The sequence below is a fragment of the Solea senegalensis genome, linkage group LG7, assembly GCF_019176455.1.
Source record: "Solea senegalensis isolate Sse05_10M linkage group LG7, IFAPA_SoseM_1, whole genome shotgun sequence".
In the NCBI taxonomy this organism is placed as follows: Eukaryota; Metazoa; Chordata; class Actinopteri; order Pleuronectiformes; family Soleidae; genus Solea; species Solea senegalensis.
Genome location: NC_058027.1, coordinates 27,536,939 through 27,555,418, shown reverse-complemented (window position 1 = coordinate 27,555,418; position 18,480 = coordinate 27,536,939). Strand labels below are relative to the sequence as shown.

Sequence of the window (18,480 nt, the reverse complement as noted above, 5' to 3'; positions counted from 1 at the left end):
CATTTCCACTCCAGAATAATGAAATATCGTTGAAGTTGTTTTCTACTGGGAATAATAAACATAAGAAGATTAAAAAAAGATGCAGTTTGTAAAACAGCTTTCATAACTTTTAACCAGTCGCATAAAAGAGTGACTAATGAGCTGCAGGTCAACTGTGAGAGGTCACTTTTCTTTTTCTTTCTTTCTTTCTTTCTTTCTTAGGGTCATGTCATTAAGAGTTTGTATTTTTTGTGGTATTTCAAATGACCTGCTGTCCATCAAACACAGTGTAAAACAAATAGTTGCATTCGTCACCTTAAGGACATAAAATGTAATTGTCCATTTGACCGACAAACCGTCTATCTGTCTAGCTAGATAAAATGTGTCCGTCTGATTGACCGACAGGGCTTCACAGTTATGGTTATATCGCCACCTGTTGACTGTGGCATGAAGCAAATAACATCGTATTCAGTGTACAAATACTTTGTTACTGTACTCAAGTACAAGGCTCACATATCTGTACTTTACTTTGTCATTTTTGTTTCTTGTTTAACTTATACTTTTACTCCACTACATTTCCTCTAACGCTCTTTGTTACTACCAAATAAAATCAGAAGAAAGGACACTTATAGACAAGCAGGAATTGAACCCACAACTTTCCATTTAAAAGACAACTCCTCACTTTTTTAATACTTTTACTTCTAAAACTTAAGTACATTTCATGCCATTTAAAACTTTATTTAAAACACGACCCAGTCTTTGGGCACCACTGGTCTAAATGATAGGTGCTCATAAGCTTGTAATGGGTGAAACTAAAGTATTTGTGGGAGATTAAAGACATATTCATGGTGATACAGAGTCAGTGTGACTCTGAGGGAGCAGCAGGTTAGTGGTTGAATGATGAAAATCAGCGTCAGTGGTTGTATCTCCTGTAGACGGACGCTGATGCTGCGTCCATCTGTCAGTGGGAGCTGGAGACTCGCGGTGTAATGGCTGGAATAACAGCTGGAAATGGGCACGGCGGTCACAGAGTGTGGCAATAAGTGAGATGAAGAGGCAGAGCAACACTGGACTTTTACCGCTGCTTATGATTAGTTAATGACCGGCGAGGCACGAGCGCCGCGGCGGATCTCTGACTGAACACAGCACGGGTTAAATGTGGAAATGAATGTGTGATTTTGTGTGAGGGATGAGAGAAAGAGAGAGAAGACAGTTGTTTTAATAAGCAGCAACGAGTAGCTGGACTCAGACTGTGGTACAGAGAGAAACAGCACGATTCCATCGACATCAGACAATGCACACACTTACTGTGCTAATGGATGAGCAGCACAGTGTCTCACAGGAAAAATAGAAGTTATATAAAGACAGTTATGTCAGGGCGAGAACTGCAGCTCACAATTTTCGTCATCATCGATTATCTACAGATTATTATAGATTAGTTGTTTGGCCCAGAAAATGTTGATCAGTGTTTCTCAAACCTGGAAATGGTTTGTATTTATTTAACGCTCTTCGTCCTGATGACCACTCAAAGCTGCTTTACACAACAGTTTTGCCATTCACCCATCTCACACGTTCATCTATGGGTGCATTCACACCAGCTCCTTCTAATCGAACCCTAGTTTGATTAAGAAGTTAGATACTTGCCAATAAGGAATCTATCTATCTATCTGTCTGTCTGTCTATCTATCTATCTATCTATCTATCTATCTATCTGTCTATCGTCTATCTGTCTGTCTGTTTAAAAGAACCCTGTCATGCCAAGTCAATAGGTGGCGATATAGCTATAATTTTAAAGGTTTGTCGGTCAATCGGACAAGTACATTTTATGTCCTTAAGGTGACGAATGTAACTGTTTCTTTTACACTGTGTTTAATGGATAGCAGGTCATTGGAAATACCACAAAAATACAAAGTCCTAATAACATGACCCTCAGAAAGAAAACAATCATGTTTTCAAACACATCTTCATCCACATGAAAACTTCACTGTCAAAGTCAACAGGGGGCGATATAACCATAACTGTGAGGCCCTGTCGGTCAACTGGATGAATACATTTTATGTCCTTAAGGCGACAAATGTAACTATTTGTTTTACACTGTGTTTAATCGACAAGTCATTGATTAAACATGTTAAAAACATGATTTTGTTCCTTAAATATTGAGAAATGTTCCTTTATCTTTCAGACTGAGCAGGTGTTTACACTGAGCCTTTAACATACATCACACTCATCTCCTTCAGGCTGCTGAGGCCGTTCGCTCGGCAGCATATGCTATTTATTTTCTTTTTCTTTTTTTATCACTAAATCAATAATCTGGAGCGGCTCACTGCAGAGCAGCGAACAGAGATAATCTACATTTTAACCGGATCATTTAATCCCGGTATGCGGCAGATTAACAGCGTCGTCCGTGAAACTGAAAGATTGTGCAGCTTCGAGAGCACACGGTGGCAGGGGAAATGAGACGGTCCCTGCAGTGGGACTGTTTACTCAACAATGTCACACACACCTAGTGTGTGTAAAAGTGTGTGTGAGGCAGAGACTCACACACACACACACACACACACACACCTCCCAGGGAGCCGAACTGCTGCGCTCAGTTCAACTTTAATTGGGGGTAAAATCAGGTGGCATCGAGTGCATGTGGTCAAAAATCACAGCCTCAGTGGATTTGGATTATAATTAATACATAAATTCATCACAGAGCGCTGTCCTTCAAAAATAAGTGAAACCTGGACTCATTTTTCACTGTAGGTCTCCTGTTGTGTAGTCAAGAGGATTCATGCCCTCAGTGAAATGTTAATCATCGCCCCCTGCAGGAAGAATCTGAGTCAAACTGGCCGCTAACCATATTTTCATGTGATAAAATCAACGTCAGCTTAAGTCTACGATATCTTAAGGATGTGTTTGCTACACTACAACAGTGCTACACTGACTTTTTAACCACTCACTCTCCCACACCAAAGTCCATAGAGAAAATCAGTGATTATAACTCGCAAGGACACAGGCGCTGCTGGTCTACTGCTGCCTCGTGTGGTCACTTTGTGACACTGATTTTAATCTGAACAGAGGTTTTCAAACACTGAAGTGACAAAATCAGACATTCTATGGGCTTTGGTGTGGGAGAGTGAGTGGTTTACAAACTTCAGTTTCCTGGTGGTAAAAGTGTGTCTAACAGTGAGATAAAGACGTGAACACGTTCTTAAAGATGTCTTAGACTTAAACTGATGAAGACTTCAGTCGATAAGTATTTGGCTCAGTAGTTAAAACCTGTTTTTCCTTCTGTCCTCGCCGGCAGCCATGTTTTTATGTCAGTACCTCAATCAACCACACTCTCAAAGAAAAACTCATTAAAACAAAGCAAAGATAATGTTGACTTATTATTCATTCATAACAATCATATATATATTAATTCACTTAAAAAGAAAATAGGTCAAATATGATGTGAACACCAGGGAAGAAGAAGAAGCAGTAAATGAAAAGCAGAGCTGACATGTGATGGCTCATCTCCTGTTGGTTTTATTTTATTTTATTTTACTTGGTATGGTCCACTTGTCGTCTCACTCGCCTGTTTACGCAGTCGCGGCGACAGACGAGGCTGGAGAGCAGAAAATGATGCTCAGTGGGACACTTGGAGGAAACGGTTTGAAATTGAAATGAGGGTGAAGCACTCGCTGCTCCTTCGCTCTGAAAGTGGCCTTCAGTCTTCTCTTCCACACACACACACAGAGCAGGCGTAGGCTGCTGGATTAGTTTTAAATGAATATCGCTCTGTGAGAGACGCGTGATTAGCGTCACATTCGGGGCCAAAATGGAAGCGTTTTCATCTGGAGATGAGACGGCGCAGGAGAAGCAGCTCATCGTTTAAACGTGAGGATTGCTTTTCTCTCGCTTGTCGCTCGCCTGATGATCCCTCGTCACTTCAGACACTTTTTATTAACAAGTCGTCCTTCAAACACCAGGAGAACGGAACATATCAGCCCTGTTTTTACCTTAAAGCGCCGCACACACGACGCTATTTCTGTTTGATTTGCTGTAGTTGAAAAAATAAAATAAATCTTGGGTCATTACAACAAACATTCATACTTACAACTGTTAGAGAACAAAGAAAAACAACCGTTAAGTTGTGTGAGTATAAGACGCTTGTAAACAAAAATCAATTCTTATGATTGTTAATAAAAGCTTGCTGTAAAGTCTCTAGTTTCTTATTAAAGTCACAGTAACAGTGTCTGAAACTATTGATTAAAATTCCACAGATTTTCCAAGGTCTCCTCTGTGTTTTCTTCAACCTCGGCGACGGAGACTACAACTTAACCCTGCCCACTTATCGCCTCGACAACGGGGAGTGGCACGAGGTCCACCTGGATCGCCACGACAACGAGATGACACTGCGGCTGGACGGCGGCGGGGGTCAGCGGGAGGTCACCGGGTCGCGTGGGCGCAGCAGAGAAATCGTAATTGACCCCAGTGCCGTGATTCTGGGAAACACTTTCCCGTCTGAGATCAACAAAAGCTTCCAGGGTGAGTGAGGAATCAATCAATCAATCAATCAATCATTACTGTTATATACATCCATCAAGAGACAGACTGCCAAATAATGAGCTGTTCTCTACATCAAAAAACAGACTGACTGCCAAATAGTGAGCTATTGTGTCCAATCAGAAAACCTTCAAACCGATGAATTCATTGAGTTGACGGTTAATTTAGTTCATTGATTTTTAATAGATTTCCAGAGAAAAATAAATATAAAAATCGATTTTTTTATCAGACCAGAATCCAACAAAAGAAGCGAAAGCTGTTCCTGAAGTCGTTGTCAGGTTGTGACGAGGCGACGACATCAGTCGTCCTGACGGCTGTCAGCCTCCACCTTCTGCAATCTTCTCAGGTCGTTCACACCTTTCCTTCAGCGTGAGGTGACACAGCTTCTATGTGAGCGTCAGTGGAGCAGGATGGATGAAAGGTGACCTGATGGAAAGGTGAACATCTGCTCAGGAGCAAAGAGGGAAACGAAATTGGAAAAAATCATTCAAAGCACAAAGGAGCCCTGAACACAGCGGGTCACTGACATGTAATATCGCAGGCGTCTGCAGGTGTTTTCCAAACTTTAACTTGACTTTTCACTTGATTTATTTCTACCTGACAACAAAGACTTCTCTGAAACAACTGTCGGGTTCAATTCTCAGGGTTAAATTTGCATTATTTTACAGCATTAAAACTTTTCTTGACACCAAATTATTAATAACCTTATTTATTTTGGAACAAATTAGAGTTAATTGAAGCTCAAATTTGATTCATACATACGTACAGTTCAGTTACACAATTATTTTCAGTGAGCCTTTTTGTGGCTGTACAGAAGAGTGCATTATTTGGCAGTCATTATGTTTGTAAATTTATTGATCAGATCATTATTTGGCAGTCATTATGTTTGTGAATTTATAGATAAGATCACTATTTGGCAGTCATTTTGTTTTTGAATTTATAGATCAGATCATTATTTGGCTGCCATTATGTTTGTCAATTTATAGATCAGATCATTAATTGGCAGTCATTATGTTTGAATTTATAGATAAGATCATTATTTGGCAGTCATGTTTGTGAATTTACAGATCAGATCATTATTTGGCAGCCATTATGTTTCTAACTCGAGATAAGTTCAGAATGACCGAAGAATTTTCGGTCATTTTTCCATATCTCAGCTTCCTTTTGTCCCACAATCACGGGGGTTTCACCAGGGGCTCCGGAGGGTGCCTAAATGGGGGGGCGGACGTTGGTTTGGAGTCGATCCCACCCTTCGTTCAAAAGTTATTCGCGGAATGACCGCAAAATGGTGGTTTTCATCCCTATACCTAACCCTAACCCTTACCCTTACCCTAACCCTAACCCCTAACCCTAACCCTTACCCCTAACCCTAACCCTAACCCTAACCCCTAACCCTAACCCTAACCCCTAACCCTTACCCTAACCCTTACCCTTACCCTTACACCTTACCATGACCTTTTTACTAACCCTAACCACTCCCTGCTTTGGGCTGGATCACCACCTGCTTGCTGGACCGTCCATGGCGAAAACAGTACCTTCTCAAGTTCATATCTCCTGAACCTTTTGTCACACAGGGATGGTTCTGGCATCTATGGAAAGGCCTTGATGAGACGAACAAAACCCGACGTTACTCACCCCTCTAGCACATTCCTGGGTCACTAAATCGAGCAATGTCGGTTTGGCTTCAGATAGCCTCCAAATGGCCTGAAACATGCTCCTGAGTGGTTTTTGTCAGGTACATGTTGGACCTGGCACTTGGTGAAATTTTCGCATTGAATGGCGATTTTCAATCGGCCATAACTCCGCCCGCCAACGTTTGGGAGACTCCACTCCTAGTGCATTGGAAAGCCCGTGGCCACATTAGGGGGTACGGCAAAAATTCAAGTCAATCCGAAAAAGTCAGATTTTGACGGTTTTTGGGAAATAACTCAAAAACTACACGTTTGGTCATGGGGTGTTTTAGGCTGGCTAAGTGCGGCTCCTCAAGACGCATCCTTGGACACCTACCTCGGCTTTCTAGCACCTTCCTAACTCGAGATAAGTCCAAAATGACCGAAGAATTTTCGGTCATTTTTCCATATCTCGGCTTCCTTTTGTCCTACAATCACGGGGGTTTCACCAGGGGCTCCGGAGGGTGCCTAAATGGAGGGGCGGACGTTGGTTTGGAGTCGATCCGACACTTCGTTCAAAAGTTATTCGCGGAATGACCGCAAAATGGTGGTTTTCATCCCTATACCTAATCCTAACCTCTCTACCCCTCCTCCTGTCACTGACCCCCAACCGAATTCTGTTCGATTCGGGGCCAGTGCGGGCTCCCCCTACCCCAGCCCCAACCCTAACCCAGGGGCTCCCAAGCCCCTCCCTAACCCTAACCCTAACCCGGTTGGAATTGGAGGCAGCCCGGACCCCAGACAGAACCCCCCTGACCACACACCACAATCCGACCACACCCTGACTGACCCGACACGACTGATACCTTTTATTTCCACCTTCTCCCATAGAACCACAGGACTCCACCGGACCATCAAAAATAACTTTTCTATTTTACAGCAGCAACCAGCCTTTCATAACCACAGACCCATCTCAGCTTACAGGAGAAACCGGAATTTACACAACATACTCACGCAATCCAAATTCTCCGATCACATACCCCAACTTCATTCAGAACACTCCACCCACTACAAACATAGAAAATTCATTCATAATCCACACAGCAGTACAGCATATCCAACACTGGGCACTTTCTCTCTCAACACCACAAACGTCATCTACATCATCACCTGCAAAACCTGCAATAGACACTACATAGGCGAAACACAACATTCCATACTCACCCGTTTAAAACAACACCTGTACAACATTGGGGAAGGCAGACTTCAGACTCCACTGGTCAGCCATTTCCAACACCACTCCCCCACTCATCTCATCATCTCCGGCCTGGAGAACAACGACCACTGGACCATCGGGCAGAGAAAGAGGGCGGAAAGGATTTGGATCCACAGGCTGGGGACCACCACGCCAGGGGGTCTTAATGCAGATTAGACCACATCTTACTGCTTCCCCCTGACGTGGTCGTCCCCTCTTGACCCACTTTTTACAGCCGTTTGGGGCTCTGGAATCCCCCTAGTTTTAAACATATACTTGTTTTAACAGAACTTTCACTCCCTCAGGCAGGACGGCATCAAACCCAAAACAAAAAGTTAAGTAAGTTCAAATTATTTTATACATTTTTTAGATTAAAACAATCATTTTACAGCGTATTTAAATTCTTACTCATTTTATCCACTCATTTACTTTATATTAAACATTCTTAATCATCTTTTATTCAACTAAGATTGATTTTAAGCTTGTTTATTTTATTTTATTTATTTTTTTCATACTTTTTATTATTCAATGTTTACTCACCCCTATACTTGAGATGCCGTCCTCCCCGGGGCCCCATGCGGCCGAGACTGGAGTTGAACCCGGGTCGCCCACATGAAGGCCAACGTTATTGCCACGTCACCACCACTCCACAAGATCCTTCTCCCCTCTTTTAATATAATTATATACTGCTTATACTTACCTTCCCCACAGCACTTACCTTCCCACCCACCTGACGGCGACCTGGATTCGACTCCAGTACTCCTCAAATTAATGATTAGGTTTATTCCAAAAATTATAAAATAAAATAAAATGAATACAGTGGGCGCCCTCTTCCTGCCCGGGGCTCTGCCTGGGGATCGAACCCTGGTCTCCCGGCTGGCAGACCTGGACTGGATCACCATCGCCACACACCGGATCAGTAGGCCTGTGCACATAAAATGGACCCTCCATAACCTCTAACCCCAACCCGAACCCCAACCCTTACCCAGCCCGTGCCACTGATCTGGTCACCCACCCTATCTGCAACCTGGACAAAAAAGAACAAAAAGGAGTAGCATCATAAACACCTACCTGAACTGTGCACCATCTTCTTCCACAAAATCGTCGGCATCTTGGATGGCTCTCAGCCTGGTGTCCGTGGGGCTTGAACCCGGGCCTCCTGGGTGCAAGTCCATGGCCCAACCAGTGGACCACAAGCAAACAGGTACAGCATCACACCTTTTCCAACTCAGTATAAATACTCACCACCACACCCTTTGAATACATCCAATCACCGACTTTCCCTCCAGAATGCCCCTATAACAACCCATCTTAGGCACACACTAGTCCTTTCCCTCCGAATATTTAATTTACACCACACCCCGACCAATCCCATTACACCACATCATCCAAACTGACACTTGGGGGAGGGACTTTGTCTCCCCCCCTCAACTGTCAAATACCAAATGTTTGTCACTCTCTGGTATCCCTCTGAGGAAGCAGTACTTCTGCGAAACGTCAGGGAACCTGGACTACTCCTATACTCTAGGCCCGTCCTCTTTTTTATTGAGCGAGTGATTTTACTCTTTTTAACCTTTTTATTTGGCTTTTATAGAGTATTTTACTCTTTTTAACTAAATTTTTAAACCTAATAAAGTTTGGTTTTTAAACTGGAGGTGGAGGGCTCTGCCAGCCTGACCCGGATAAGACTAACAACAACAAAGTCTGAGTTTTTAACAGCACCTCCTGGACCATCTGCGGCTGAGACTCTACTCTGGGACGACCAAATCTACATCTACGGCAACTAAGGTAAGAGCCTTCCACCACCATGCCACACTTCCACAGAGACGGGCCTACACATAGGAGTACACCTGAGAGTGACAGACATTCCACACCACAACCACAACCACTGATGTCCTTAAGAATACATACACTTACAGGACAACACATAGACACACACACACACACACACAACACTCCACTCACTCACCCACCCGATGCAGAAACAAGACACATTGCCAAACAACTGTTTAAACTCATTCAGGCCACACACCACAAACACATTATGGACACTGCAGTTTCAACCGGCACCTTCCCACCAGGGATGAACAGACAAGTACAACGCCTTACAGACTTTATCAAACCATCCACACCCACTACAGCCACTTACAACAAAATACACAACAACACAACCCGCTGGATGCAGAACACAATGCTTATCTTACAGGACCATTATCATACAACAATAACCTCTCTTCTCTCCACACCCCTTAATCCCCTGGCCCTTCAAATTGCCACTGGTTGGGCCAGGAAACGCTATGGCCCCAGGCTGATGCAGCAAACACTGCATTCAGTCCAGCAACAACTACAGTCTCTACCACAACAAACCAGAACCATCCTCCATACTGCCCCCCCACCCCAGCACCGAAGCAGAAACAACCTGGACCTCACCCTCTTTACAATCCCTGAAGAAGACAGTCACTTCCCCAATCTTCCACCATCCCAGGCTCCCCAGAGACTCACAATCTATCAAGGCACCAACTCAACCACTGGAAATTCACCCTCCACTCCCACCTACGCCAGCCGACAGCCATCCAGGACTCCCCCCATGACAGACTTTTTCCGACCAAGCCATAAACCAGTCCAGAAGCCAGCCAGACGCACAGGCCCCATCATACCTCCACACCGGCAGAATCACCAAATCACCCGGCTACCCACCCCCGAACCTACCACCCACATCATTAACCCGGCAATAGAACCCGACCCAGCACCTGCTACCTCTACCCCGCTGCCCCAGAGGACGAAGAAGGTCACCTGGGGCCCCATCTCCACCAGGACCGACATCACAACCACAGCCCCTGCCTCACCCATATCCCCCATACTCCCCCTAACCCCACCAACAACCTCCCAGCCCAAGTCGCCGATCACACAACCCCCCTTCACCCCGGCCAACATAAAAAACACCCAGTTAGAAGTTAAGGTCCAGATCCACACCCCCAAGCCACCTGCCCGGAAACCCACACAGGCCCCAGAACTGTTATCCATTTCACTCAATAGCACCACTAATGTTTCTACTATCATTTCAGATAACATCTCTCCATTTTCCTCCCAGATAGATGATGCTGGCGTCCCGGACCAGTCGGCGGTGCAGTTGTCCCCACCTCCCCTAAAAAACACACATGTGGAACAGGCAACGATGACAACCGGGTCCGTTGAAGTCTATTCAGACCAAAACGCCCCTACTGAGCCCTCCACTCATCTACCCAGGGGGACGACACTGCCCGCCGAGGAAGTCCGGGACGCTGGCTCATCAGCACCCCCGGTCCCCCACGACAGTGTTCCCCCATCATCGCCTCCCCCCTCCCCCCACCCCAACCCAGTAATAACACCGCCCCCAGCTCCCTGTCCACCCATGGCCTCTAGCCCCCTTTTAGATCACCCCACCTTCCCCCTCACCCCTCCAGCTGCTGCATCATCCCTCCATCGTCCCAACTACCACATCGCCCGCCCCAACAGAAAAATCCAGGATTGGTCCTTCAAACCCAGGAGGCCAATCCTGATCCTCGGAGACTCCAACATCAACCGCATCCCCGCCCACACCAACCCGCTCATTCAATTGGACAGTTACCCCGGGGCCAATACTTACCACTTCCTCAAAATCTGTGAAAAAACGATACCAAACCCGGACACCAAGATCGTCATCATTGCAATTGGTATCAATAATAAAGACCAGGACCCCAGGCAGACCTCCATCAAACAGTTCAAGGCACTGTTTAGGCTGCTGAAGTCTGTCTTCCCCACGGCAGACATCTATTTCCCAGTCATCAACTTCTCCCCCAACCTCACCCCCACCCAACAGAATAACATCACTACAATCAATAACAACATGGTCACTCACTTCCCATTCCTAACCGAAATACCTCACGACACTTTTTTTACAGAAAAGGACAATATTCACTGGACCCCCAAAACGGCCAAACTCATCTTTAACAACTGGTGTGCACAATTAAATTTATAGTCTCACCCAAAACCAAACTGGCCCCCGACTCACGACCAGACTTCACCATCCCCCGACTACTACAGACACCTGCCAGTAGCCCAGACCTGGGGTGGAACTCATCCAACAATATCTGCAACCTCTCCACATTATTCACCCCCTCACAGATACAGCTACAGCTCTTGGAGAGGGGTTTATCATTCATCCCACGCCCAACAACCTACGACTGGGAGGAACTTCAAAGGGACCTACACAAATATCACAGACGCATCAAATTACTCGACTACTTCCACCCACATTCTGACTTCACACCCTCACAGTTCTCCCACCCCTCACACTGGGAACCAGACTGGACCACCCTCGACAATAAAACACACACACTCATACATACAGATAGGAAATCATTACAGCGCTTTCGGCCCCCGACAGATGTCCCAGACAATCTGTCGGAGGCCGAACGCAAAGCACTCACAATACTTAAAAATAACCCAAACATTATAATAAAACCAGCGGACAAGGGCTCCAAAATCGTAATCATGGACAGACAACAATACCGGACAGAAGCTTACAGACAACTACACAATACACTATACTATAAACCTCTTGACAGTAGCATTCAGCCCCAGACTCAGACCAAACTCCGGACCATTATACAGACCCTCTACAACAAAAAATTCATCTCATCTAAACAAAGATTTTACCTCTTCGGACCAGAACACCCTCGACCCCGCTATTTCTACCTACTGCCAAAAATACATAAGGAACCCCAGACCTGGACTATTCCCTTTGAAGTTCCTCCCGGCAGACCCATAGTCTCAGATTGCAATAGCACCACTTACAAAATCACAGAATACATTGACCACTTTCTTGGACCCCTCTCCACCACACACCCCAGTTACATCAAGGACACTTACCACTTCCTGGACATAGTCAGATCCATGGCTGTCCCCCATCAGGCACACCTCTTCACAATAGATATCAGCAACCTCTACACCAATATCAACACCACCCTGGGCCTACAAGTCATCTCCTCCATCTTCAAAAAACACCCTGACAAAGACCGACCGGACTCTGAATTATTACAACTACTGGAACTCTGCCTCAATAACAACGACTTTCTCTTCAATAACCAATTTTACCTTCAGGTCCACGGGACAGCCATGGGTCAACGATTTGCACCGTCATATGCCAACATTTACATGAGCGAGTGGGAGCGAGAAGCACTGGCCAAGTGTCCCCTGCAACCCACCATATACCTCCGCTTCCTGGACGACATTTTCGGCATCTGGCCTCACGACATCACCCACTTCCCGGAATTCATAAACATCCTGAATAGCCACCACTCCTCCATAAAAATCACACATACCCTAGACCCACACACAGTTAACTTTTTAGACACAACAATATTCTTCCGGACTATAAACACCACTTACAAAACAATAGAAACAAAAGTATACTTCAAACCCACAGACACACACGCACTATTACACAAATCCAGCTATCACCCCAAACACACATTTAAAGGCATTGTCAAATCCCAAATCATCCGTTTTCACCGCATATGCTCCATGTCAACAGACTTCCACCAGGCCACCAGTACCCTCTTCCACAGTCTCCGCAAAAGAGGGTACTCCAAACGCTTCCTAAGAACCATCAAATCCACAACCTTGGCCTCTCTCGCTCCAGCTCGCTCCACCCACCCACCCCAGGTCACTGGCTCCGGACTGCCTCCACCTCCTCCGCCTAAACCTAACCCCCTTCCCACTCCTTATCCCACCCCCATCCCTCACCCTAATCCTAACCTTAACCCAGGGACGGGGATGGGGGAGGGGGGTCTTTATCCCAACCCCCTCCCCCACCCTAACCCTAACCCTTACCCTTGGGCTGAAGCGGGGGAGGGGGGTTTGTATCCCGACCCCCTCCCCCACCCAGCCCCTAACCCTAACCTCTCTACCCCTCCTCCCGTCACTGACCCCCAACCGAATTCTGTTCGATTCGGGGCCAGTGCGGGCTCCCCCTACCCCAGCCCTAACCCTAACCCAGGGGCTCCCAAGCCCCTCCCTAACCCTAACCCTAACCCGGTTGGAATTGGAGGCGGCCCGGACCCCAGACAGAACCCCCCTGACCACACACCACAATCCGACCACACCCTGACTGACCCGACACGACTAATACCTTTTATTTCCACCTTCTCCCATAGAACCACAGGACTCCACCGGACCATCAAAAATAACTTTTCCATTTTACAGCAGCAACCAGCCTTTCATAACCACAGACCCATCTCAGCTTACAGGAGAAACCGGAACTTACAAAACATACTCACACAATCCAAATTCTCCGATCACATACCCCAACTTCATTCAGAACACTCCACCCACTACAAACACAGAAAATTCATTTACAATCCACACAGCAGTACAGCACATCCAACACTGGGCAATTTCTCTCTCAACACCACAAACGTCATCTACATCATCACCTGCAAAACCTGCAATAAACACTACATAGGCGAAACACAACATTCCATACTCACCCGTCTAAAGCAGCACCTGTACAATATTGGGGAAGGCAGACTTCAGACTCCACTGGTCAGCCATTTTCAACACCACTCCCCCACTCATCTCATCATCTCCGGCCTGGAGAATAATGACCACTGGACCATCGGGCAGAGAAAGAGGGCGGAAAGGATTTGGATCCACAGGCTGGGGACCACCACGCCAGGGGGTCTTAATGCAGATTAGACCACATCTCACTGCCTCCCCCTGACGTGGTCGTCCCCTCCTGACCCACTTTTTACAGCCGTTTGGGGCTCTGGAATCCCCATAGTTTTAAACACATACTTGTTTTAACAGAACTTTGACTCCCTCAGGCAGGACGGCATCGAACCCAAAACAATAGCCCCCCCCCTTTTGGTAAGTCCAAATTATTTTATATGTATTTTAGGTTAAAAGAATTATTTTACAGCGTATTTAAAATTCTTACTCATTTTATCCACTCATTTATTTTATATTAAACATTCTTAATCATTTTTTATTTTATCTTAGATTGATTTTAAGCTTTTTATTTTACTCATACCTTTTATTATTCAATGTTTACTCACCCCTGTACTTGAGATGCCGTCCTCCCCGGGGCCCCATGCGGCCGAGACTGGAGTTGAACCCGGGTCGCCCACATGAAGGCCGGCGTTATTGCCACGTCACCACCACTCCACAGATCCTTTTCCCCTCTTTTAATTTTAAATATAAATTTTATACTGTTTATACTTACCTTCCCCACAGCACTTACCTTCCACCCACCTGACGGCGACCTAGATTCGACTCCAGTACTCCTCAAATTAATGATTAGGTTTATTCCAAAAAATTATAAAATAAAATGAATACAGTGGGCGCCCTCTTCCTGCCCGGGGCTCTGCCTGGGGATCGAACCCTGGTCTCCCGGCTGGCAGACCTGGACTGGATCACCATCGCCACATACCGGATCAGTAGGCCTGTGCACAGAAAATGGACCCTCCATAACCTCTAACCCCAACCCGAACCCCAACCCTTACCCTTACCTAACCCTAACCCCTAACCCCCCTAACCCTGCCCTTACCCTAACCCTAACCCGGGCACCGCGTTTCATTAGTCCATATCCTCGCCGTGGTCAGAATCAACAGCGGACATACGCCGATGTGACCAGGGGCGAACCTCGGAGGGAGAGGGACTTCAGCAACGGTTCACGCTACGACCAGCAACACTTTCACAGGGAGTGGGCGCCGCGACAGAGCCGACAGGTGAGCCGCGGGCGCGCGCAATACGACGGGGACGCACAGCGGAGCAACCAACGGAGCTTTAACGCTCGGAGGAATTGGAGCGGCAGTGCTCGTCGGGGACCCCCTCAGCGCCCACCCCAACAACGCCAGCAACGCCCACAACGCCAGCAGCGTCCACAAACACGCCCCACACATGAGGTACAGTCTGCGGACACAGACTTCAACATTAAAGTGCGTATGCTGCACACAGTGATTAAAGCAGCACACCATTACAAAAATGTGACCTCACCTGAGCCACCACCCACCATTGCACAGATGACGGAGGAGTTGTCTGGCTTCATTAAACCTGCTGCATCCACAGAGAAAACTAGCCAGCTTTTAGAGGGCAATGCCCGCAATTGGGAACACACCTCCCTCTTAATTTTAAAACAGCATTACGAGGAGGTTATGGAGGCTGAAACCCGAAAGCTTGCGGCCTTTAATAATAAAGAATGGCGTGGCCCCTATATTATTGCTTCCAAATGGGCACGCAGAAATTTGGGCCGTAGACTCTCACCAGAGACACTGGAACAGGTCGAGGCTTTGGTCGTGGTTTGTGTCAGGGACCTGGGGACACCACCTCCTGCTGCTGCAACACCACCACCACCATCTGCTGCTGCAACTCCACCTGTTGCTGCTGTACCACCACCACTACCTGCTGCTACAGTACAAGCACAACCATCTGCTGCACCACCACCACCACCGCCACCACTGGAGGCTACTACTGCAGCACTGATTACACCTGCTGTTGTAGCACCATCACCACCACCTCCTCCTGCGGCGGCTACTACAGCACCACCACCATCTGCTTCTGCTGTAATCTCGGCTATTCTGACAGCTGCAGCACCACCTTCACCACCTGCTGCGGAGGTCTTTTCTACCATATTCTCCGGGACCACTACAGAAAGGACACAGGTGCACTTCACTACTTCTCCCACAGAGGCTCTCGGCACCCCAGCTTCACCCCCACCTCCTCCTGTTGGTATTGCAGCCACCAACACCTGCACTCCACCTCACAGTGCCACCAGGTCTTCCACTGGCACCATGACAGACCAGGCATTTGACTGGAGTCCAGACCCCTGTCCCCCTCCCTGTTCCTTTCTTACACCTGGCAGCTTGACTCCAGCTCCGACGGTGGCCCCCTCTTCTTCCGCTGGGGCTGTGTCTTCCTTCCCTCTGTTGCCATCTGCACCGAGGGATCAGAGAGTGGTGAGATCCAGCACCACACGACCTGCGGCTACATCTTCAGCTGCAGTTTTCCGGAGCTCAGAACAACACGAATCCCCACCTGCTTTTATTGGTGGTAATTCGTGTATTGTTCAGGAGGAAGATCATATTTTCTCCCTCACTTCTGATGATGAGGAGGAAACAACACATCGCCCTCCTCCCTCCAGCTCACACTTCACACAGCAGGGCGCCTCACTCAGCCGCCCAACCAGTCTTCCCAGCAGACTGCCTCGTTCGAGGCTGGATATGTGCGACGCCCTCGCCCGTCTCATGAGACCCGCCTCCCCCTTGGGCAGGCGTAGGGTCACTCGACACATCACTACTACCAGGAAAATGAAGGACTGGTCCTTGTCGGTGAGGAAGAAGTTTCTCATCCTGGGCAATTCTAACCTCAGCAGGTTTCCTCCTTTTAATGAGCAAAACCTGCAGGTTGACAGTTTCCCAGGAGGCAACTTCCGCCACGCTGGGGCAATTCTCTCCACAGCTACATGCATCACTCCACCAGAGAGAATTATTCTGGCTTTTGGCATCAACCACAGGTCCCAGAAAACCCACAGCACTTCAGTGAAGCAGCTACAGGCGGCCTTGCGTGCTGCAAAGCTGCGCTTTCCGAACGCCAGGGTGATGATTCCCACCATCAGCTACTCCCCAGCTCTTTCCCCAGCTGGAGAGGTTCAGGCTACAGGGCTTGAACCGCTTCATCGTTGAGCAGTGTGACAGCATCCCACAGCTCAACAGGTACAAATTCAGCACCAAGGCTGACAACGTTCTTTGGTCGAGAGAGACGGCGTCGGCCATGTTACAGCATTGGTGTGAATTTTTAAACTGAGAGGCCCCTTAAGCCTGCCGTCTCAGAAGGGGTTTGTCAATGTTATGTGTTTATCAGATTCAGTTCATTTGTCCACCCCTCAGCTTGCTCTCCTTAACAGAGGCCTGTCTTTCATTCCTAGTTGTGATATTAACAGGAATATTAAGCAACAGTCTAAATTCGACCTCCAACAATACCATAGAAGATTAAAGTTGGCAGCTTTCTATGGTGATAAGGGTGATTCCATGCCCCCCCCTTTCACTCCCACATCTGATTGGGCCCCTCCCGATGCACAACTACCCCCAGTAGTCATTGATTTAATTAAAAAGGACTCAGAATATCTGGACCGTCATTTCAGGATCCTGGACTTTTTTCTGAATCCACTGTCCACTACGCACCCTAGTTAAATTAAAGACACATACGATTTCATAGACAAAATTAAAAATGTAGATATTCCGGCAGATTCGATCCTATTTACTATCGACATTGATAGCCTCTACACAAATATAGACATTAAGGAGGGTATTCAATCGGTGAAGAACATTTTTTCCAAAAATTATGATAAGAAAAGACCGGATAAAGAATTGTTACAATTATTAGAGATTAATTTAACTAGAAATGATTTTGAATTCAATAATGAATATTTTTTACAAATTAAGGGCACGGCAATGGGCAAGAAATTTGCGCCCGCATATGCCAACATTTTTATGGCAGATTGGGAGGCAGGAGCCCTCCGACGGTGTGACAAGAGACCCATTTATTATTATCGCTACTTAGACGATATCTGGGGCGTATGGACACATTCAGAAGATGATTTTAAGATTTTCTTAAATACTCTTAATAATTTCAATCTGTCTATTAAGGTTAAATCCACCATGGATCGAAATTCGGTAGATTTTTTGGACACAACCACATTTAAGGGACCCACCTTTAATCAAACTAATCGATTGGACATTAAAGTTTTTTTCAAAGAGACGAATACACATGCACTATTGCATAGGACCAGCTTTCACCCGAAACATACTTTTGCAGGTCTAATTAAATCGCAATTGTTACGTTTTCACAGGATCTGCACACAAAAAGAAGATTTCCATAAGGCCACTAAAGTGCTCTTCACTGCCTTGGCCAGCAGGGGGTACTCTAGGACCTTTCTTCGAAATTGTTATAAGAGGTTCCTCCAAATCAAACCTCAAATTGTGTCCTCCTTGGTGCCTTTCATCACCACCTATTCGGACTCCTCGGTGAAGCTGGTCAGAGAAATAAAGAAAAACTTTGAGGACTCCTTTAAAGGAAGGGAGCTGT

At 46.6% G+C, this 18,480-nt stretch overlaps 1 protein-coding gene across 1 annotated transcript in view; it reads left to right on the top strand.

The window, feature by feature from the left end:
• Positions 1-4,502, top strand: part of si:ch211-186j3.6 (putative neural-cadherin 2) — a 65,619-nt gene extending 61,117 nt beyond the window's left edge. Inside the window, exon 21 of the mRNA XM_044030850.1 lies at positions 4,230-4,502. Coding sequence (XP_043886785.1) covers positions 4,230-4,502 — 273 coding nt within the window. The remainder of the gene's footprint in view (positions 1-4,229) is intronic.
• Positions 4,503-18,480: the final 13,978 nt, after the last annotated feature.